We start from the raw sequence: 23,269 nt of genomic DNA, 5'->3' as shown, positions 1-23,269 counted from the left end.
CCTGACTGGTGCTTTTCCTGGGTAGTAGAATGGTCAACGGTAGCAAGATAAGAGCAGTTCTTGTATTTTTGCACTGGATGTCACTTAGGAGTACAATTGCTATCCAACCGTACTTCTCACTAGTTTCCTAAAATCAAGGGCAACAGATGATGCAATGGGCACCATGAAAATGTTCATGTGCGCCACTTCAATCACCACTCATACTATAAGTCATATTTACGGGTCGGGAATCTGAGACATATACTACCAGATCTTTAAAGGGGTTATCCAGGCAACACACACCGGGATCAGAGCAGAGGCCCCTGCTCCAACCCCTGTGTAGTGGCCGATACTCGTAACTGCAGGCTAGGGTCCCATTGATTTCAGTAAGAGCTGCAACTGCATTTACAAGCGCTGGCCACTACACAAGGGTTGGAGTTGCGGCTTCTGCTTTGATCCCGGCATATCCCAGTGGGCGCTGCCTGGATACCCCTTTAAGGGTTGTCCTGATTGGATGAAAGAGGTTTCCCAGTGGGCGCTGCCTGGATACCCCTTTAAGGGTTGTCCTGATTAGATGAAAGAGGTTTCCTTTTTTTCGAGAAGCATGACTATGTCTGTCCATAGGCTATTTACTTACTGAGGATGCTTGCATTTAAAGGGGTTATCTGGCTATTCAACATTGCTGACCTATCATTAGGATAGATCATCTATATAAGATCGGTGGGGCGTCTGAGACGTTGCACTCCTGCTGATTAGTTATTTGAAAAGGTTGTAGCTCATCTTCAGGGTGTGACATCATGTTCAGCAGTCACATGACTAGTCTGAAGCTCAGTCCCATGCAAGTCAATGGAATTGAGCTGCAATACCAGGCAGGGATGCTACACATTGTGCCTGGTATACAGTCAAGGGGCCACAGAGCTCTCTCAAGAGCTGCAGCTCCTGTAGCCCTCATTCACATGGGCGTTGTTTTCATGCAGAATAGGCGCATAAAAAAATTGCATCCATTATCTATAGGACATGCGTGACTGCAATGCCCGCATCTAAGGTCCGTGCTATGAGAAAACACAGGACCGGACCTATCTTTAGTGAGTGATGCGCAGGAGTGTGTATACACTCCCAAGGGAGCTAAAGTTTAACTGTGTCTGACGCTCCGAAAAGAAGATTACAAGTCATTAGGAGGATTTCTGCCGACCGAGGGAATTCCACACAGCAGCAAAGCCACTACACCCAGAAGCACATTTTAAATGTCCTGCTGTAAACGCCTGTTAGTCACCGTGGGGATGAGGGGGAGCCCCGGGGTTCCCTTCATCTCCCTGGGGGTTCCCTTAATCCCTGCGTGGACTAACAGGAGATTACAGCTGGACAGTAAAAATGTGCTTCTGGGCATCAAGTTTTAAATGTCCTGCTGTAAGCAGCGGGGAATTCCTTCAGCCCCGCTGCTTTGCAAATCCCCAGCAGCTGGGGACTCCCTCTACCTCTCTTCCCAGCATTGGGTTCCTCAAGGGATTTCCCCATAGCGGGGAGAGAGAGGGGGCGGGGTTAGAAGGCTTCCCCCGAGAGCATGGGGGAGAGGGCAGGCCTAAAGTGATCTGCCCTCTAGCCCCGCCCCTCTTAACTTGCTATGGGGGAATCCCTGGGAGAAGCCCTCTAGCCCTGCCCTCTCTATCCACGCCCTTCTCTCTGCGCTATGGGGATATCCCTTGGGAATCCCCTGTAGCCCTGTCCCCCCTCTCCCTGCAATATGGGGATATTCCTCGGGGATCCCCAAAGCAGAGAGAGAGAGTGGGGTTATGGATTAACCCATAGCAGGGAAAGAGAGTGGGGCTATGAGTAATCCCCTACAGCCCTGCTCTCTCTCTCCCTGCTATGGGGAAATCCAAAATCCTTGCGATGCTTCTTCTCTCTTTCCTCCTGTTGCTCCAGTGAATGCACGATTTTCACACGCATAACGCTTGGGTCTTCTGCGCATGAAAAATTGTCCATTCACGTGATTTTCAGTGCAATATAGCTGCAATTGTTTTATACGCCTATACTGTGTCAAAACGACACACATGTGACAAAGCCCTTAAATACATGATTGGTGAAGCTACAAGGAGTTGGACTGCTCTGATATTGATGACATATCCTAAGGATTGGTCATCAGTATTTAAGATCCTTAATCTTCAAAGTGCCTGGAATGAGACAGTCTCACCTCGCAATGTAGTCATAGAAGAAACCAACATGAGTGTCTTTTAAATACTTTCAGATTTTTCAAGAATCTACCAAAATTTTAAGCCCGAAGTGTTGAATGTTCCAAAGATAATAGTCTGAATGTATTTGAACTCATTTTATTCACTCATAGATACTGTATAGATGCAAACAAGAAGAATCTAGGCTGCACCAGAAGGGGTCATGTACCTTACCAAATCACATTAAGCAACTGAAGCAAAATGACATTTAGAATTAAACACCAGAGCGATACATGGAATGGAAAGATTTTTCTGACATGAAATGTCACTGAGCTAGAGTTAGATTTGTTCTTAGACGGGTTCTGCCAGGCACAATTAATGTTCCATACAAAGAAACGTGGGTACAAAATGAAGTAACACAACTCTAATGGCAGCATGTTCTGTATGGGTTCTCCAGCATTTACCCCAATCAGTATTTTAACATATTTATTCATACTCTATGTATCAAATGGCTGTGAGATATATCAATACCCATCCAAATAAAGCATGCACACTATGTTAGATACCAATCTAGTAGTGTAGTGCAATTCTTTGGTCTTCAGAACTGCAGCGGTGTATTGTGGCGTAGATTCCACTAGGTGCTGAAATGAAGCTGCAGGAATATTAGCCCATGCAGATGCACTGGTCCTGGGATAGGTCTGGTGAGAGAGGGGTAGAGTCAGGGTAGTCAATAACCCAGGGGCTTACCTTGAGTAGGTAGGTCTGAGCGGCATTCGCTTGTAATTGTCCCTTGAGCAGGGGTTCTTAATCTTCAGCTGGTGGGGGAGTAGTGAAGGGTTGTGAGAACATCATGAGTTGTTGGCAGCTTTCAAAAGAACTTTAATTCGACACAGCAGACAGTACAATCTCTGGGGCTAATGTCACCGTGCACTTGTGGTCCGGCACCAGGCTTCCGTACTCAGAGGGCAGGCTCTCGTTGGGGTGTCTTAATTCTGGATACAGTCCTCTCCGTTGTTGACTTGCTTGACTCCAAAACTTTCAGCCATCAGCTCACCACAGCTCTGACCAGCGTTAGCACCTTCTTGTGGGCTGGTATACGTTTGCTTCGGCTCTTCGGTAACCAATATACCTCCCTTATGCCCCGCTGTGTCTCAATTTTAGCTGCCCCACTAACTCTAGCATGAAGTGTGCACATATTTTTATACATTGACTCCGATGGAGAGCTGTCTTGTATATTGTAGCATACACATGCACAACGGCCTCCAACATCAGAGCTCTGTCCCGCATACTGTTACGTATATATGCAGAACAGCCTCCGACATCAAAGCTCTGTCCTGCATACTGTTACATATATATGCAGAACAGCCTCCGACATCAAAGCTCTGTCCTGCATACTGTTACATATATATGCAGAACAGCCTCTGACATTGGAGCACAGTCCTACATACTATTAGAAACATGCATCAGGTCTCTTTTTACATCGGAGCTATGTAAGGAAATCTTAATGTCAGACAAGGTCCGCTAATGGATCGGAAAGGGTTAATTTTCAAAAAATTGCTAATAAAAACATCACAACAGTTCATCTTTATGCATTTCTGTTGAGTAATTCAAGGAATCCACAATGCACTTTCCCATCCAAAATAAATAGCAGAGGAGTGTGCGGGTGCCAGGGAAATTGGATTGGAAAGGGTTAATGGACATTGGGGAAAATTTACTAAGCTGCACCCAATATAGATACAGGGGTAACTATTACAGAAATCTGTTGGTTTGGGGTAGCCACACAAATTCCTGACAAGCCCCGCCTGCTTTTTACAAGAGTGGCAAGGCTGGCGCAAAAAAGTTGAAAAGTCAAAACCTTTTGCACAAATTCCCAGTTGGACAAAAATTGGTAATTTTTAAAATGTCTTATGAATGGGCCAATATCATATAGTATTGGAAGTAAGGAGTTATATTGTTTGCTCATCTCTCATTCCGGTATACTATGTAATACTATCAGTCTAAAGATATGCAGCCACTCGAATAACTCTCCATGTCAAGAAGCAATGCCAACACTTGCCATTAGGTGGCTCTTAACTCAATGCATTTGAGCTAATCTCCATGCAAATGACTGTAAAGAAACTATCACAAGTGTTTAGCTCCTCATACGCTACACAATGGCCCATCACAAGCACTCATTACTGACAGATTATCTTGTCAAATCACGGTCCATTATGCCTGAACCACGCAGGTTTTTTGCCTTTAGAATACAAACATCCTCTGGAGATGTATGCAATACCACCATGGGGTTAAATTTAAAGGCTACGTTCACCTTGGGAGGCATGTTTTCCATATCAATCTATGGACTTGGGGCTGACAATCATTTTTGCGATATCAAAATAAAAATGTGAATCTTTTGTCATTTTCTGCAGCTCATATATATATATATATATATATATATATATATATATATATATATATATATATACACACATACTGCAGAAGATATATATAAAACTGTATGCAGAAACAGCAGTCTTAGGGGGGCTTTAAACGTGCACGCTTTTGCGGCCCCAAAATTTGCACAGCGAATAGAACCCATTGAATTAAATGTTTTTTTTCACATGTGTTTTTTTTCCCAGGGCATTTCGCACGCAGGGAAAAAAACTCATCATATTCTATATTGGTGCACAACTGCACATGGAAGGCCTTTTGGTTGCTTGAAATCACACAGAGAACTGCGCAATGTTGCGGGCTTAACTGAGAACACATGGGCCTACCAAATCAGCTGACCTGCTTACTAAGTAGGCTGCCCTGCATACTCTGATATGGTGCTGTTAGGACCAGCGGTCCCCGCAGCGCAATAAAGTACGTAAAAAGCCCCGTACACAATAGCCCCCGATCGTGTGCCCTGCACAGCGCATTTACGTCTCACGATAGTTAGTGTATATGTGCTTATGACTGTGTGCGGCCGCTCTTAGGTTGGATTCACACGAGCATATGTGTATTTGCGCACGCATGAGCGCAGCGGTTTTGCAGAAGAACCAATGCTTTTTTGCGTGCACATCAGTGTATTTTACTGTACTTTTTTGGTTGAAACGGGCGTGTGCGTTTGCTTGCGACAAAAAATACGCACCAATTGAAATGACTAATTTGTCTAATGAGTTCCAGATGTGTTCTTTTTCCTACACAATTACGCTGCATCTCACGCATCTCCTAGCGCGTTTTGCATGGCATTTGCACATCTCTGTTGACTTTTATGGAGCACACTGTGGGGTTTTTTGTGCGACCGAAAAATATGTGTATGTCAACAAATCAATGTGTTCTACTCTGCGTATTGCACATGCAAATTTAGCATGCACAAATATGCCCATGTGCAACCACCCCATCAAAAAAATTTGCACCTTACAGTGATAGCTGTCCCATGTAAACATGAGACCCGACAGGTAGCTGAGCCAGAAATTGCTCAGTGGTTTCTTTGTTTCAGCTCTCTGAAATGAAGCGACTTCTCTCTCAGTGTAAACAGGCAGTCATCTTTGAAAAACTGCCTATAAACCATGAATAGAGGTGGGCAACCGGAGGAGATCTCCTGCGTGCTCCCCATACAGCCCAAAATACACTACTGTGCAGAGGGTCTAAAGGCTCATTTATTCACAAAGACAATCCTTCAATTGATTGAAAGATCGACAGTATTAGCGATCATTTTTCATAAAGTGTTAATGGACACTGATGTTCATTAGCACTTTATCAGCTTCGTTTGCGTGTAAAGGGGCCTCCTGAAGCTGTTTGCAGACAGAGCACAGCATATGGTCTAAGCTCTGCACACAGTTCCATTGTTGTCGCATGGGCTGTCGGCTGAATACAATGTAATCTCCGACTCCCATGCAGAACACAGCGTGTGGTCTATGTTATCTCTCTCCGGCTGAATGATGGATTTTAACCTCACCTTTTCAGCACTCCCTTCCATTCCCGACCATGGCTCTAGCTGGAGAAGAGGGCCTCCACATAGCGCCTGAAGCGGCTCTAGTCTCCTCTCCCTGTCCACCCTCTCGGATGTATTAAGGACCATGAGGGGTCGGGGCTTAGCGCAGCTCTCGGCCTCTGAAACGAGCAGCTGAGCCTCTCCAAGGTGTAAGGGGCAGCGTCTCCCCTTTACAGAGGTTAGGCAGTAACTGAGCATGTGGACAGAGATGTAACCATGAGACTTAGGCCTGATGTCCACGGCACGCGCGGAATCTGCCCGTGCCCACAGCCAGTGAGCCCTTCTTACCTGATTTCCCCGTCAGCGGCGTCCACATAGATCCCTCCACTTCCGGGTTCGCTGTACTGCGCATGGTCCTCACAGCACGCTATCGGACACGTGCAGTACAGTTTTGTTTTTTTTGTTTTTTAAACCTCCTGCTTTCCCGTGACACTGCAGATGTGTCAGCCGCGGGACAGGTGTGTCAGTCCGTGGATCGGACGGCTTCCATTGACTTCCATGGAAGCCGTCCCTGCGGGATCTGCAGAAAAATGTAGATATGTTTTCCGGACCAAAAGGTCCACAAATCAAATCTGCATGCTTTTAATCCATTTGCGGATGCCCATGCTTCTCCATGGGTGGCTTGATTTGCGGGTGCCCCGTGCGGATTCTGCAGATCAAATTTACCCATGGACATTGGGCCTTAGCCGACGTCAGGGCAGCCTGCATAAATTACAGGAGTCAGGCAAGAAGTCAGGGCTGGCAGAACAGGTGCAATACAAAAAACGGGCCCAGCAACTGGCAGAGAGAGCAGTCCAATAAACGTAGCCAAGGTCAAAGATGGAGAAAGCAGAGTAGTCAGGAAAAAATAGAATCAGGATCAGGAAATTAGAACAAACACCTGTAAACTAGAAAACCTCAAGCTTAAGCACCTTCATTAGGGGAAGGTGCTAGATATAGGCAGAGGGGCCGGGGGTTCGAAGGATACAGGTTTGCAGAATGCATGCTGGCCCATAAAGTCCAACAAATTAGGGTCAGTCGACAGGATAATACAGCAAGAGCTCAAATCCACCTAGTACAGTGATGGCGAACCTTTTAGGGACCGAGTGCCTGAACTGCATCCCAAAACCCACTTATTTATCACAAAGTGCCAAAACTTCAGGGGGCGGGGCTTATGATTTTAACCCCGTCATTCTAAAAAGGACAGAGTGGTTTCAAAATAGACAGCGTGCAGATTTTGACTGCTTTTTGGATGCGGAAATGCTGCAGAATTTGCCACAGAAATTTCCATTGAGGACATTCTGCAGCGGTAATAGTGACATCCCACAGTGACCCCCAGTAGTAATAGTGGCATCCCCCAGTAGTAATAGTGACATCTCCCCAGTGGCCCCCAGTAGTAATAGTGACATCCCACAACGGCCCCCTGTAGAAATAGTCCAAATCAAACTTTAAAATCACATAACACATTGATTGATGATTTTAAAAAGTTTGTATATATATATATGCGTGTGTGTGTGTGTCATATTACCTGTATTAACCAAGCTTGATGAAGAACCCTTAGAAGGGTCGAAACGTCGCTGGTTATTACTTTTATGGAGGAATAAAGGATTTACTTTTTATTCATCTGATGCTGCCTGGACCATACATTTGATTTGGATAGTTACTTGGGTCGTGATTCAGATCCTGGTCGGGCTTTGCAGTTTTTTCCTCCTCATCCTGGAATGGGATATATAAAACAACAGGAGGCTGAATAGGCCTCCAGTTGCTGCTGTGTGCCTAATTTTATTTATCCCTGTAGTAATAGTGACATCCCACAGCGGTCCCCAGTAGTAATAGTGACATCCCATAGTGCCCCAGTAGTAATAGTGACATCCCACAGTGGCCCCAGTAGTAATAGTGAACCCTACAGTGGCCCCAGTAATAATAAAGACACCCCACAGTGGCCGCAGTAGTAATCGAGAAACCTCACAGTTGCCTCAGTAGTATTAGTGATATCCCACAGTGGCCCCCAATAGTAATAGTGGCATCCCCCAGTGGCCCCCAGTAGTAATAGTGGCATCCCCAAGTGGCCCCCAGTAGTAATAGTGACATCCCCCAGCGGCCCCAGTAATAATAAAGACACCCCACAGTGGCCCCAGTAGTAATCGAGACACCTCACAGTTGCCTCAGTAGTATTAGTGATATCCCACAGTGGCCCCCAATAGTAATAGTGGCATCCCCCAGTGGCCCCCAGTAGTAATAGTGGCATCCCCAAGTGGCCCCCAGTAGTAATAGTGACATCCCCCAGCAGCCCCCAGTAGTATTAGTGACATCCCACAGTGGCCCCAGTAGTAATAGTGAACCCTACAGTGGCCCCAGTAATAATAAAGACACCCCACAGTGGCCCCAGTAGTAATCGAGACACCTTACAGTTGCCTCAGTAGTATTAGTGATATCCCACAGTGGCCCCCAATAGTAATAGTGGCATCCCCCAGTGGCCCCCAGTAGTAATAGTGGCATCCCCAAGTGGCCCCCAGTAGTAATAGTGACATCCCCCAGCGGCCCCAGTAATAATAAAGACACCCCACAGTGGCCCCAGTAGTAATCGAGACACCTCACAGTTGCCTCAGTAGTATTAGTGATATCCCACAGTGGCCCCCAATAGTAATAGTGGCATCCCCCAGTGGCCCCCAGTAGTAATAGTGGCATCCCCAAGTGGCCCCCAGTAGTAATAGTGACATCCCCCAGTGGCCGCCAGTAGTAATAGTGACATCCCACAGTGGCCCTAGTAGTAATCCCGACAGCGCACAGTGGCCTCAGTAGTATTAGTGACATCACACAGTGGCCCCCAGTAGTAATAGTGGCATCCCCCAGTGGCCCCCAGTAGTAATAGTGACATCCCACAGTGACCCCCAATAGTAATAGTGGCATCCCCCAGTGGCCCCCAGTAGTAATAGTGACATCCCCCAGTGGCCCCCAGTAGTAATAGGGACATCCCACAGTGACTCCCAGTAGTAATAGTGACATCCCACAGCGGCCCCAGTAGTAATAGTGACATCGCACAGTGGCCTCAGGAGTAATAGTGACATCCTACAGTGGCCCCCAGTAGTAATAGTGACATCCCACCGCGGCTCCGTAGTAAAAGCGCCCGAGACCCATATACTTACCCCTTCCTGCTCCTCTGCTCGGCGTTGCTGCTGGGGCTGATCCGGGGTGCACACTGTGATGTCAATGTGCTGGCGGACACCTCCTCCCCTCTGCTCTCGCAGAACCAAGGAGGAAACGTCAGGGGAGGAGAGAGGAGTATCTCGGCTGCACACTGACGTCACAGTGTGTGCCTGGATCAGCGCCACTAGCAGCACAGCTGAGTGAATGCCGGCAGGGGAGTCGCAGCCCTTGACGGTATTCACTAACATGGTGAGCGGCCGATGGCGGCGCATGCCAGCAGGGAGGGCTCTGCGTGCCGCCTCTGGCACGCATGCCATAGGTTCGCCACCACTGAATTAGTACCACATGTCAATATCAGGGGCAACCAAAGGATCTTTTATATGGCCATTGAATGGAGCTGCACCTGCAATACCAGCTCAGGCCACTACGCTATGGTAGTGGTTTCTGCACTGACAGCAGCGACAGCGGTACCAGGAATCCGCTGATCTGCAGTTATCTAAGCAGCGGGTCCCTGTCGGTCATCAGTAGCAAATATTTTTTGAATAAGTACCAGAGTAGCCCTTTAACTTTTACCGTACATTTATCTGTCACTAGCTATGGCTAACTAAGGCCTCTGTCACACAGGCGCATTTTACCGCAATTAACACAGCGTTTTGAATGCCATGTTAATCGCAGTATAACGCTCCCATGGAAATCAATGGGGCCTCGCAGACATGCGCTCTATCGTGGCGTAGGACGGCGCTTTCCAGCGCCACGATTTTCAAGCGCTGTCTGCTCTATGTTTTTTGTTTAGCGCTCTTCATCACCCCTCATAATGAAGGGGTGCTAAAAACATGCTATGTGCCACAGGGAGCTGCGTCCTAAAGGGAAAGTAAAATCGAAGCAAACCGCCACGTTTATGTGCGAGGGCGGCCTAAATCCTAGCATAAATACCTTATTACGTACAATAAGAAAAACTTATATTTTGCACATAGCACATAATAATAAAAGTGCCAGCAAAACAGTATCAGTAATGCTGTAGCGGATCAGTCCTGTAGAACAGGACTACCACTGGAGTGAAAATGTAGCATTTACCACTGCAAATCACCTAACTTATACATTTTATGTGCCTGTAGGCTTTCATTAGCCAAGAGTGTTCTTTTTCTATACATTTATGGCATAAGTCAACTAAACTCTTTTTAAAGGGGTTTTCTGAGACTTAGATACTTCTCCTTAGGATGGCTCATCAATATCAGATTTGCGGGGTCCAACTTTTGGCACCCTCGCCAATCAGTTGTTTGAATGGGCCACGGTGCTTTAGCAGGCGCTCCAGCATCTTCTTCAGGCTATAACATCATGTCCATCGGTCACATGGCCTATGTACAGCTAAGTGCTATTCAAGTAAATAGGATTGAGCTGCATTACCAGATGTCAACACAACAAAATGTATGGCGCTGTGCCTAGTATACAATGATAAGATAACAGCACCTACCCGCGTACTGATCAGCTGGGATGCCAGGAGTTGGCCTACCACTGCCCTTTTCTAAAGATTGATCATTAATATCGAAGTCACAGATTACCATTTTAATGAAAATAGGTCTACTGCTGCAAACATCTAGGGCATTAATTTGACAGACTATTGTAAATGATCCCACTAACTGGAATGCATAAATGTGGAGTGACCTAGCCCATCCTTACCAAGTGTTATAGCCCACATTTAGGGCTCAGTCACACGGGCGCATCGGCACCCGCACACCGGCGCCGATGCGCCCGTGTGACTGACAGAAGACGGCCGTACCTGAAGACGGCCGTCTCTCTCCAGTGCTGATGAAAGAACACATGACCGGCAATTGCCGGTCACATATTCTTTCCTCCGGCGCTGCAGAGAGACGGCCGTCTTCAGGTACGTACGTCTCCTTCCTGCAGTAACACGGGCGCCGATGCGCCCGTGTGACTGAGGCCTTAGGCCTAATCGCCTTCTGACAGAAATGTCTCTAAAACAACAGAAATGCCACGAAAGGCTTTATTCACACGGGTGTTGCGATTTTCAGCAGCCTGCGTCATGGCCGAAAATTGCATGAGCGAGAGAAAGCTGCGACCAAGTTGTGGCTAAATCTTGCATTTCCTCGCCCATTCACTCGTCCGGGTGCGGCGTACATACACCGGAGCCCGGAATTCCGTTAGCCAACGTTTGTGCTATCTTTTCCGGCCTGTCGAATGAACGCAACGGTAAATCGCCCATCTGAACGAATGCATTGGAATCCAATGCTTCAGATGGCAAAGTAGCCGCAATAAAACGTTCATGGGAATAAGGCCGAATGCCCACGGATGGATTATTGCTGCGGAATTCGCGGTCAGAGACCCGCCGCGAATTCCGCAGCAATGTCCGTCCATAGACATGTCACCTTAAACGATTCTCCCCTGCCCACGAGTGGAAATCAACTGCGATTTTCCACTCGCGGGGGAGAATCGCAGCATGTTCTATGCTGTGCGGAAAATCGCACGGACGGCTTCCATTGCAGTCAATGGAAGCCGTCTGTCCCGCGATACTTCCACTGCGGAAGTATCGTGGGGTACGCGTCACCACCCAGCACCAGTGCGTCATGCCCTGCACTGCGCATGCGCGCTGGCCGAGACACTAGTAGCAGATCCGGTCAGGTGAGTATGTGTCTCTGATTCCGCTGCTGTGAAACTTGGACCAATATCGCGCTCGCGAACGTGCGATGTACCCGCAGATGCGAGACGTTTTTCTTTCAAAAGAGCCCCCCATCGCTTCTGTGAGGTTGCGATCCGCTGGCGTGACGTTCAGCCGTGTCGGAGGATCAGCAAGTGTTTCCCATTGTCATTAGGCCATTCTCACGCGCACCGCTTTTTTCTGCGATTAGCGCCGCGTCCTGAGCGCCGCGATAACTGCGGTAAACGCTCCCATTGATTTAATTGGGCTTCTTAGAATGCAGCGTTTGTAGCACCACAATGTTTGAGCGCTGTCTGTTCTATTTTTCAGCGTTTTCACGTTTTTAAACGCAACCTATCAACCCTCACAATGATGGGGCGCGTTAAAAAGCGGTCAAACGCTGTGACATGCGTTCAAAAACCCTGCTTGAAATCACGGTAAAATGCAGCGATTACGAGCGGCGTTTAGCTGAACGCATGTGTGAGCCTGGCCTTATTTTACGTTACACCATTGCGGCGAGGAACCACAATTGCAAAACCATGGCGACTCACAGTGAAACCACATGCGGTTTTCAAATGCGGTTCTGAACCACGTGAGAATGTCCCTGAAGGGCGTAGTCACACGGGCGTACGTTTTTTTCACGCTCATAATACGCAGTACTGAAACCCCCATTGATTTTTATTGGGGTAATGCCGTTTTTCACGTGCGTATCAACAACGCCTGATGCGAAGAAACCTCTACATTTTTTTCCAGTTGGGTAAGAGAATTTTCATCTTTATTAGGTTGCATGAATTAGGAGGCTACAGCTGACAGCGGCCATTGGGCTTGTGTTTCATTGCTCAAGGTCAGAAGGGACACAGCCTAGGTCACTTATTTTACACATAACTTTAGCACTGCCGTACTGAATATTATCAGCTGGGATTACATAAACACGCTACAAAGCACTGGTTGTCCCGGAAACAAGACGTCTATACTCCGGACATTGCCATCTCCAACATGGCCGCCCTCTCATTACAACTACATAACGCGCATGCGCAGGCAAAGCCAAACATAAACGCGACGAAAAATAAAATCCCCTTCCATGTCCGCAGGAAGATGACCTCCCCGGCGCGCATATTAACATCTTCTTTCCCACTTCTGCCCTAATCACCAATCAGGTTGCTGGAATTGTGAAAACAACCAATCAGGTTGCTGAAATTGTGAATCAGCCAACCCAAACAACCAATCAGGTTGCTGGAATTGCTAATTATTGCAGAAGTGGGGAAGAAGATGTTAATATGCGCCCCCGGCGCGTACAGCTCTTCTGCACACGCCTTTCCCTAGCTCTGCGCCTGCGCCTAACAAATGACGCCATTGAGCTGTGTACCTTCTTTACGCATGCGCAGACTCTGACGTCACTTGTTCTTCCCTCCACTCTAACCCCGCCTCTCTCGTGGCGGTTCTAGGTGTCCCGTTGTTTACCCCTCGGCGCATGCGCAAGGTTTGTGACGTTGACGTTCTCTGCTGTATCTCTCCCAGCTACTGTAGCTGCTGAAAGGAACCTGCCTCAGCGCATGCGTAAACACCAGTGACGTCTGTAAGTCTAGCGCTGCTTCTGTGTAGCGGCTCGGCGCTCCCCCCCTTTCTTTCTGTTCCACGCATGCGCAAAGGGTTGTCTCCCGCGCAGTCACTTTGCGCCAAGTGCGCGGCCGCTGCTGGGGGAGGGGAGACGCACGTAAGCAACCGCGGAAGGAGTGGAGCGCAACAGCGAGCCTGTAACGGAAGAGGGAGCCGTCTACAAGCCCCGCCGCCTCTTCTCCCCCCTCCCTGTGAATAGACGGGGCCAACATGGCCGGAGCTCTGATGCTTCCCTGCAGCCATCGCAGGAGGAGGGACCGGCGAGCAGTCGGCTAGGCCCCGGATAGGCCTCGTCCTACCCCCGCTGCAGGAGCGCCACTCCTCGGACTGTTTGCATCGCCCTCGTCAGGCGGACCCCGCAGGCCCGCGCTCCGTCCCGCCTCCCTCGTCCATCCCCGTTACTCGGTGTCCTTCCCTCCCCGCCGACCGCCGGGCCCGGCCTCCTCCGCAGACATGGAGACCAAAACCATTGTGTACGACCTGGACACGTCCGGGGGGCTGATGGAGGTAAGCGGAGCCCCCAACAATGCCGGAGGGAGGGGCACGGCGTGTACAGACAGGGCACTGCCAACTGTGCCCGTCCTCTGCCGACCTGCTAGCCGGGGGCACATGCGCAGTACTGCACGCTAGTGCTTCCTGTTATCAGCCAGGCTGCAGCTCTGTGTCTCCAGCATCGCCTACCTGTACCTCCTGACGGTCTATGTAGGTGATACTGGTGTCCTAGCGCTGCGCACACCTCCTCCATTCACAGCGGCGGACGGTTGTGGTCACCGGCAGCTTATAGACCGGCCTCTTATTGTTGTTGGGCGCTGGTGACGGTGCCAAACAATGGGGGAAAACGGAAGTGCGGGTGCGCTGGCTCCAACCTAGGGAGACGGGTACACACAGCCAATCAGATCACTGCTTTCATCCGCTGTAAGATGAGAGCTGGCATCTGATTGGTGGGTTTGGCCTTCTTGGGAAGTTCTTCCTCAGTTGTCCTTTTATGGACTGATCAGCGTTTGTTTACTGGCCATCAGCCTGCTCAGTGTGTGGGCAGCATGGCCGATCGCCGTCCCCAGGGGATGGTGACAATAGTCGGCCCGTGTGAACAAGCGGTCGTCCATCTGTGAATGGAGGCGGCTGGAAGAGATCTGCAGCTGCGCCGCCGCTGAGCGGTTATCGTCTTGTGTGGCAGCGCAGCAGTGATGGTTGTTGGGGCGACTGTCCGCGCTTGAGGGGTTAATTGTTTTGCATCAGCAAGACTGCAGTCCGTGTCAGGGACTGAGCCCAAAGATCTGGTACCGTGTTAGCCAGTAGAGCAAAATGTGATTGTTCTCAGCAAGAGAAACCACGTAATCTTGTAGATATGATACCTTTTAATGGCTAACCATTAAAAGGTATCATATCTACAAGATTACGTGGTTTCTCTTGCTGAGAACAATCACAGGGACTGAGCCATACTACTGCCCGTGGGTAAGAGTGGTGCAATGTCTGGGGGGGCAGGAGGAGGTTTGGGTTTTTGTTTGTTTTCTCACTTTATACAACCTCTTTGATGTAACGGATGGTGCCAGCCTTTTAGAGGATATTCCTAACCTGGAGGTATCTTATAAAAGTCCCTGGCATCTCCCCACCCGCTCTGAGGGGGCAGGGAAGCTGGCCGGGCATCTCCCCACCCGCTCCCTTAGGGGGCAGGGGAGCTGGCCGGGCATCTCCCCACCCGCTCCCTTAGGGGGCAGGGGAGCTGGCCGGGCATCTCCCCACCCGCTCCCTTAGGGGGCAGGGGAGCTGGCCGGGCATCTCCCCACCCGCTCCCTTAGGGGGCAGGGGAGCTGGCCGGGCATCTCCCCACCCGCTCCCGTAGGGGGCAGGGGAGCTGGCCGGGCATCTCCCCACCCGCTCCCGTAGGGGGCAGGGGAGCTGGCCGGGCATCTCCCCACCCGCTCCCGTAGGGGGCAGGGGAGCTGGCCGGGCATCTCCCCACCCGCTCCCGTAGGGGGCAGGGGAGCTGGCCGGGCATCTCCCCACCCGCTCCCGTAGGGGGCAGGGGAGCTGGCCGGGCATCTCCCCACCCGCTCCCGTAGGGGAGCTGGCCGGGCATCCTCCGTTCACTAGGTGTATTGGAGACCCTCCATAGCTGCGGCCTTATCTATCACTTATTACATAAGTGGAGCTCCTTCCAACTTGGACTTCTTTGTAGACGATAAATGTGTTAATGCAGAATAAGCTGCATGCAGGGGTAATACACACTGTCTCTGCAACCACTGCCGGCTCATCAGATGGTCAAATATCCCAGCGATGTGGTTATTAATAGACCCCCGAACCTGAGACCCTCCTGGCAGATGACGGGCGTATATATGACTACTAGCAGACAATATGTTCGTGAGGGTTATCCTTTGTCACTAACGTTTTCACGCTCTCCTCTGCCTACATTAGCAAATCCAAGCTCTTCTGGCGCCACCCAAGAGTGAAGAAGGAGAGAAGAAAAGCAGACGGCCAGAAAAAGAGCCCCGGAGAAGCGGAAGGGCCACCAACCATGACAGCTGCGATAGCTGCAAGGAAGGAGGGGACCTCCTCTGCTGCGACCACTGCCCGGCCGCCTTCCACCTTCAGTGCTGGTAAGAGGCTCCAGTCCTCCCACCTTAATGCATTGGATATATTGTTACTCTATTGGTGGTGGCTGTATTTATATGGGCCTATGTGTCGTCACCTCCTTGTTCTATGTGCCCGTGGTAGGCCATGGCAGTTTCTGGGCATGGTTGAGTATTTTATACTGCCTATACGATGGCATTGGTTACATGACTTGTCCTCGCTTCGCTCCTGTGTTTTTTTTGCATCGTTCTGTGCAAATAATATGCAGTGTTTTGCCTGCAGCCACCCATAGGTGGCGCTGGTACTGCTGTTCAGTCAATAACAAAACTCCTGTTAGTCTGGCACAGTTTGGTGTTCCTGTCCGTGGCGGTGAGAGCGATGGCAGGGCATCGACATTGTGGGCATTTCTGTTGTCGCATTCCTTCTTGAAGACTGACGTCTTGAGACTCTCTAGCACAAGTGGAAGTTTCCCAGCCCGGAGTTTACAATGTCATTAAACTGTGACACAGTACAATTCTGGTTACCCTGGGAGAAAATATAATTAGGGCCTGTATAAATCTGCCTGTAAAGCGAGCGGAGTGGTGCCGGGAAGCCTGCCAGCTTTGTTGTTCAGGGACAACCTCTATTGTATACGGATGGTCACTCGTATACGGGGGGGGGGGGGGCATCCAGACCCCCGCGTCTTGCAAGGTTAAGCTGAATGCCGATCAATGTGAGCGCCGGCACAGATAGGAAGGAACTTGTACGTGTTTACGTAACGTGCACATGAGTCTCGCTGTACGCCGCTTGCAGGGTGTCATTCGGGAAGTTGCTTTGTTTTGTCTTCCTGTGCCGTCAATGATGAACGCGGCGTTGTGTAACCGTGTGAATTCCCGGAAAACAAAACATTTACTAGTTAAATCCGAATCATCGTATAATGAAATGTTTTGCCGGTGGATACAGCTTTATTTATGCCACGTATTTCTGCGATGCGCTCATATCCATTGCTTATATATTATAGGATCCTTGGATTGGGGGAGGGGAAGGGACATTTAAACGCCATATAGATGTTGTCTTGGATTCCAACCACTGAGGCCTCCTGCTGCCCGTAGCTTCCTATGGGGCAAACATGTCAGAGGGCAACATCTGGATTCTGTTTTTTTTTTCTCTTTTTTTGGTCCGTATTGAAAAGGATGGTTTAGCACGCTATTTACTACTGTAAAATATATGCAGTGAAAGTCAGGGGCACTTAAGTTTTTTTTGTTTTTAAAGGAAAAAAGGGCCACTCTACTTCATTTATATACCTGGCATGAAGGGAGTATGCTTGGTGCCACAGTTTATCAATGGTGAATAGGTTTGTTTCCATCCAGCTGCTGGAAACCCTACGTTCACATATTCCACAGGGTCGAATACATTGTAGTCAACGGGACTTCTAACACGAGAGTGTTAGAAACAATAATCAGGGATTGCAGAGTTGTTGGGTTTCATCTGTAATGGCCAATTTACACCAAGATGAATTGAAATGGACTATTATGTCTTCGCTTGGCGTGCGTTTACACTGGGCGACAATTGGCTAGTTTTGATCGTTCATTGGACCATAACCACACTTATAATCCATCCTTCTTCCAACGCTTTCTATGCTGCAGATTGTATGACGTCCGCCGAACGATGCAGCAGCAGATGTAATGATTTTCGGAGCACTCGATCTAACGATAATTGGGCAGTGTGAAAGGACCTTTTATCCACAGCATCCCCCTATCCATCTTGGATCTGCATGTAAAAAAAATTGTAATAGCAGTTTACGTATATTACCGTAAAACTGGAGTTCATAAAAACAGTCTTGGGAAAATGTTCCTGGAACTGTTTCTATGAAATAAAGCTCTTTGGTTTAAAGAGGACCTGCCACCGGGTTCATGCTGCCCGAACCATGGACAGCATGATCTCGGGATATGTGTACGTTGTAGATCTGTAGGTTTTATTCTGAAAAGCTGCCAGACTTCTGGGAAGAAATATCCATTGAATGTCAGTTTGGAGTGGGGCTCGGTGTTGTGGGGGTAAGGCCTTGCCAGACTCTTCACACCTGGATCGCCTAGACTAATAGATCTTTCTCTGTTTGTGTATAGAGAGATCTGTGAGTCTAGGTGATCTGGGAAGCCCCGACCTTGTGACTACAAGGGGCAGGAGGAGAAAGTTGCCCGTTTCCGGCAGCGCTCTGAGTGACGCCAGCGATATTTGCTCCTATGTAAACTCACAGGAGCAAGCATCAGTAAGACGAGTGTCGGGCGTTGTTTGCCTGACGTCTCGTCCTGTGTAAATGGGCCCTAAGGCTACAGGCAGCTGCATTAGGGAGGACCAGAACTACTGAGATGTGTTGATGTGGTTTTCAAACTGATTAAAGGAGCAATCCAAGCAAAACTGATAAACTATTGCCTGGGATCGCCAGCGTGCACACGGTTCTTCAAACTCCAGGGGATGTTTATTTTTCTTCAACTTGGTGCGGCTTTACAGACTTCAGACACTTCAAACGGTAACATCCAAAATAAAATCTGGCTCTAAGGCCGGGCTCTCACGAATGGGTCAGATTCCAGTTGAGAGCCCGGCCAGTGAACCTGCATACTGCAAGTACCTGTATTGTGTATGACCGCGGAGACACGCAGGCGGGCATGTGCAGTACTTTTCTCTTTGTATTTCCCACACCGTCGCTTAGCAATGATGTGGGTATTAATTGCGTATGGGCTGTAGATCACATGCCACCATTGACTTTAATGGAGGCCGTCCACGTGGATTCCGCGGTGAAAAGAGCATGCTGTGATTTTTTTTCTTTTAAAAGCAACTAGTAACGGCAGGTGCGACGGAAAACTCAATGACTCAATGCCTGCGTTGTACCATGGATGGCGAACGTGGAATCCGCAATTCTCAAATCCGGACATGCGAGACCGGCCTAACTTACCATGAATTGGCCCTAGCTGCTGACTACTGGACTAGCTCCACTCAGCCGAAGCGCTATAGCAACAGCGCTTCTCTTGATGTCCTGTACTTACACCTGGTACAGCAACTCTGACGGTCGTGCAGTCTTCTGTACCCAGAGGACAGACCTCCACAATTCCTTTGGCTTTAACACCCCCACTAGAGCTGCCCACTAATTGCCTGCTTTCTGCTGCCTCATAGATTGCTAGGAGTCTGGGAGAACTATACCTCCCATCATCCTGTTGCCCTAGGTCCTACCTATGCATGACACGGGCTTCAATGAAATCCTGTGTCACGCTCGGCCCCTTCAGACTCTTAATGACAGCATATAATTAAGCCAGAAGTGTTTCGTTAATGGACCCCACAATTTTGCAGGAAGAAAAGTTATCGCACAAAACCGGGCAGCATTAACAGTTAGTGGCTGCCCATTGGGTGAAACTGCTGGTTTCTTGCAAAATTGTGCGGCTGCTAAATCAATTTGCAAACCTGACCGAACCAAATCTCGCCCTGTTGCTGCCCCCTTAGAATATGTTCATAATGTGATGCCTATGTTTTCCGGCACAGATTTGCAAGTGAAACTTTTTCTTCCGGCACAGAAACTAAGTGAATGGGATTTAAATGAAATTTGGCCACATGCTGCAGAAAAAAAAACAAAAAACTTTGCAGCGCCAATTTACCCGCAGCATGTTCCATTTATGCCGCGGAATGACTGCAGACGTCTTGTTTTCCTCATGTTTAATGGGAAATTCAAGACATCCGAATTGTTGCAGATTACCGGTGGAACCCCAGCAAAATCTACTGTTGGAAACACAACCCTTCTGGTTCCCCTGAAGGCAAAAGGTAGCATTGTGCTTGCTCTTCTCGGCAAAAAATGTCTTCATTGACTCGGTGCAAACAAATCTTGAGATGGTGAGAATTGGGGACACCCAGTTTATTAGAAAGTTGCAGAACGTTTTGGTATAGAAGGATCTGTGAGTGTAACCTGCTGCCCTGCACTGATGCCATTTAATCGCTGCATAGTTGTGCTCTTCCCCTAATAGACGTTTGCAAAGAATCACAGCAAACCGATGTGGGAGTCCAATAAAGGTTCATCCAGATCTCCTGAGCTTGGTGTATTTCCTGCAATGATTGGGGTGATTTCTTTCGTTTTTCCTCTGGGTGGCCCCTTTTGGAGTATGCCTTCCAGTTATCTCATCAGTCTGGCACCTACGGCCCCTGAGTAAAGCCTTGACCAGCCAGCCGTTGTCTCCGTGTATAGTATTACATGCGGCAAGCAAATTGTATGCCCCACAAATGTTACTCAGAAGCTGGAAGTCTAGTTGGAGTATGGAAAGGTGAAGATCTGCTGGGATATCAAAATATCAGCTTTCCACTGGCGTCCTGCGCTGCTCATACTACATCGTTTGTGATGAGGCCGGTCGGAGCCCTGTCATGTGTATTGGGGATATCGTTTCATATGGTGGATCTGTAGGCCGCTGCGGTACAAGTAGAGCATTACATCGTGAGTGGGCCCTGTGCGTATCGACCGATCTCTCCTACATACAATAGGGAAACGTGGGTGTCACTTCACCGCTACTATCATAGGTTTATAGGATGTTTGAGTGGCGCTAAGAACTGTAATTACGTTACTAGTTAAGAACCCGATGCCTATGGTAGGTGGCCGGTATAGGCTCAAACATACGAGAAGGGCAGGATCTGCACCACACGTTCTCCGGTCTTCTCTATAGTACATGTGGATGGGGATTGGGAAAAGGGATCTGCATGGATTATGAGCATGTTGCAGTTCTTCAAATCCACAGCATGCCCCATATGTTGCAGATTTGTTGTGCCTTCGTACTGTAACTTTTATCCTTTGCTGCAGCAGAGATCATCTGCCACATTGGGAGTTATCTTTTAAATTGGCCATAAACTTAAAATATGGATCTCTATTGGAATAAGTTGTAGATTGAGGGCAAACATACATATTGTGCACTTATAACCCAGGGTTAGGCAAGCTGCCGTAGGCTTTGAGGGACAGGAATGCCACTCTAGAAGTCAGTTTGCAGTTTCAGTCCCTCCCGTATAAGGCTGCCTGTCCACGGGCATTGCGATACCCTGCGGCGGATCTCCGCGGTGAGCCTATGTGACAGATAAGCTCACCCCGGAGAATCGCAGTAATTTGCAGCTTGCTGCGATTTGCCGCCCACGAGCGGAGAATCGCTATAATTCTCTGCTTGTGGGTGGAGGCTGCGTTCCGGATTATCGCCATGGGGAACGCAATGCAAAAACGCCCGTGAACAGGCAGCCTGAGTGTTTGGTTTTTTTTCTGGGAGGGGGTGGGGGGGTTTCTTCTAGCACCTACATTGTAAACTTCTCAGGAAGTTGGGCACATCTGGTGACTTTGACTGCCTTCCTCCTGGGATTTGTTCAGCCATGGGTGAGCTCTTCTGCAGCGGTCGCTGCATGAGCAGTCTCTTCTTGCACTAGTGGTTCCTACTGCTTATTTTTGTATGTTCACCTGTCATGGCGATTGTACACACGTGTAACTGTGGGGAGTTGTTTTTTTCATTTGCTATTTCATCTATGTGATGGCAATAAAAATATTTTTTTTTCTCACCTACTTTTTTAAATTGGTAACTGGATAATTCCTTTAACATGACAATCCCACGTCAGTAGGATTGAAGGGGTTAAAATACACTGAAATATACGCCTCCGCAACCGTCAGGATACAGCTCTCTGGTCTCGGTGGCAGTTGTGATTGCTGACGTTACAAGAACTCAAGTGACCACTTGTTCTCCTGGCATCGGTGCTCACACCCTCAGCGCTACAATACCGGGAGTGAGGGACCGTCCCGCTGCGGCCTCTAATTGGCTGCAGCGGTCACCTGAGTTCATGTGATGTCAGAGATCACAACAACCAGCGGGACCACAGCGGGGTTGTCTGATAACTGGATACTCTAAACTACTGTATGCATGAAATAGACTGCAGTTTATAATATTTCTTTATGTGGTCCAGCACAATTTTTCTTATAGGTTGGGGTGCGATGATCAGCTGGTGGATGATAACTCGCTTGTTGCATGCTGACGGGGCACGAAAGTAGTCGGAGACCTTTTTTGCCCGTGTAGATAACGGTTGTGCGTATGACTCTGCGTTTCATTTCCTTTAGAGTTCCTGTTCACAAAGGAAAGCGTTTACATGTGGTTGTATGTAGATGCAGCCGAATAGAATGAGCACTGGCCATGTTGGCCGTGTACAACTGTATCCCGCTGTGAAGCTTTGTTACAAACGTATTCCATGTAACTCCTGTTTTTTCCCAATAGTGCTGTGTTTTGTTTTTTTTTCCATTAAAGGGGTTATCCAGGACTTTACTATTGATGACTCTCCTCGGGGGATTGCAAGCGCCGTTCCTATTCATTATTAACCTGAGGACAGCGGGCCCCGTGAACAACTGATGGGCAGAGATCCCAAGTGGCAGACCCCTGTCCATTAACTACCGAGGATCTATCCTGGACGGTTCCTTTAAAATGCAACCTTTCTGTTTTTCTGGAACCAGTATATTTATTAGATTTATTGTTAATGGGATTGTTCGAGTTAAGTAAAGCCTGGTCCCTCATGCTATAAAATAACGCCTCTCCCCGTTTGTCCTCCGGCTCCAGTCTTCCTGATGACATCATCTTTGCAGGCTGCAGTCAGCTTGAGCTGTTTACAAACAAGCCGCTGCAGCCAATGACAGTGCTCAGTGATGAGTGCTGTCATTGGCTGCTGCAGCAGGTTTACAGGACTTGACTGGTTGCTGGAAACAAACACAGTGGAGATTGTAGCCAACGGCTGGGGGCAAGCGGGAAAAAGAGTATCGGCTTGTTATGTTTTACAGCATAGGGGATCCGGTAAGAGGGGTTTACTTAACTCCAGACAATCCCTGTTAAAGAAGTACATTGGTTAAAACTAATACATTGTGCTGCATGGCACAGAGAGTGCCTAAGGGCTCGCTCACACGGGTGTGTATATTTAGTCTGCGCACAATATAGAGCAAATGCGCGTGAAACGTATATTTGCAGCATATTTTAAACCCCCATAACCTATAATGAACACATTATGCACGAAAATAGAACATTCTGTGTGGTGTGTTTTTTTTTTTTTTGTTTTGTTTTGTTTTTTACACGCAATGCATGTAATTGAATGAGCTTTTAGGAGTGTTACGCACATACAAAAAACATAGTATGCAGTCTACATACGCCTATGTGAGAGAGTCTGGAGACCACCCTGTGCCAT

The 23,269-nt window shown here is 48.5% G+C and overlaps 1 protein-coding gene across 3 annotated transcripts in view; it reads left to right on the top strand.

Annotated features, from left to right (window-relative positions):
* Window positions 1-13,401: 13,401 nt before the first annotated feature.
* Window positions 13,402-23,269, top strand: part of PHF12 (PHD finger protein 12) — a 47,517-nt gene continuing 37,649 nt past the window's right edge. For 2 of the 3 annotated variants that reach the window (XM_066599565.1, XM_066599564.1), the window contains exons 1-2: window positions 13,513-14,008; window positions 15,917-16,098. In XM_066599565.1, coding sequence (XP_066455662.1) covers window positions 13,955-14,008; window positions 15,917-16,098 — 236 coding nt within the window. In that variant the 5' untranslated portion in view covers window positions 13,513-13,954. Of the gene's footprint in view, window positions 13,461-13,512; window positions 14,009-15,916; window positions 16,099-23,269 lie in introns of those variants that run through there. The other variant, XM_066599566.1, reaches the window with a different exon arrangement.

Source organism: Eleutherodactylus coqui, chromosome 4 (assembly GCF_035609145.1).
Source record: "Eleutherodactylus coqui strain aEleCoq1 chromosome 4, aEleCoq1.hap1, whole genome shotgun sequence".
NCBI lineage: Eukaryota > Metazoa > Chordata > Amphibia > Anura > Eleutherodactylidae > Eleutherodactylus > Eleutherodactylus coqui.
The sequence above is the reverse complement of the archived record's forward strand: the minus strand, read 5'-3'. Positions and strand labels throughout refer to the sequence as shown.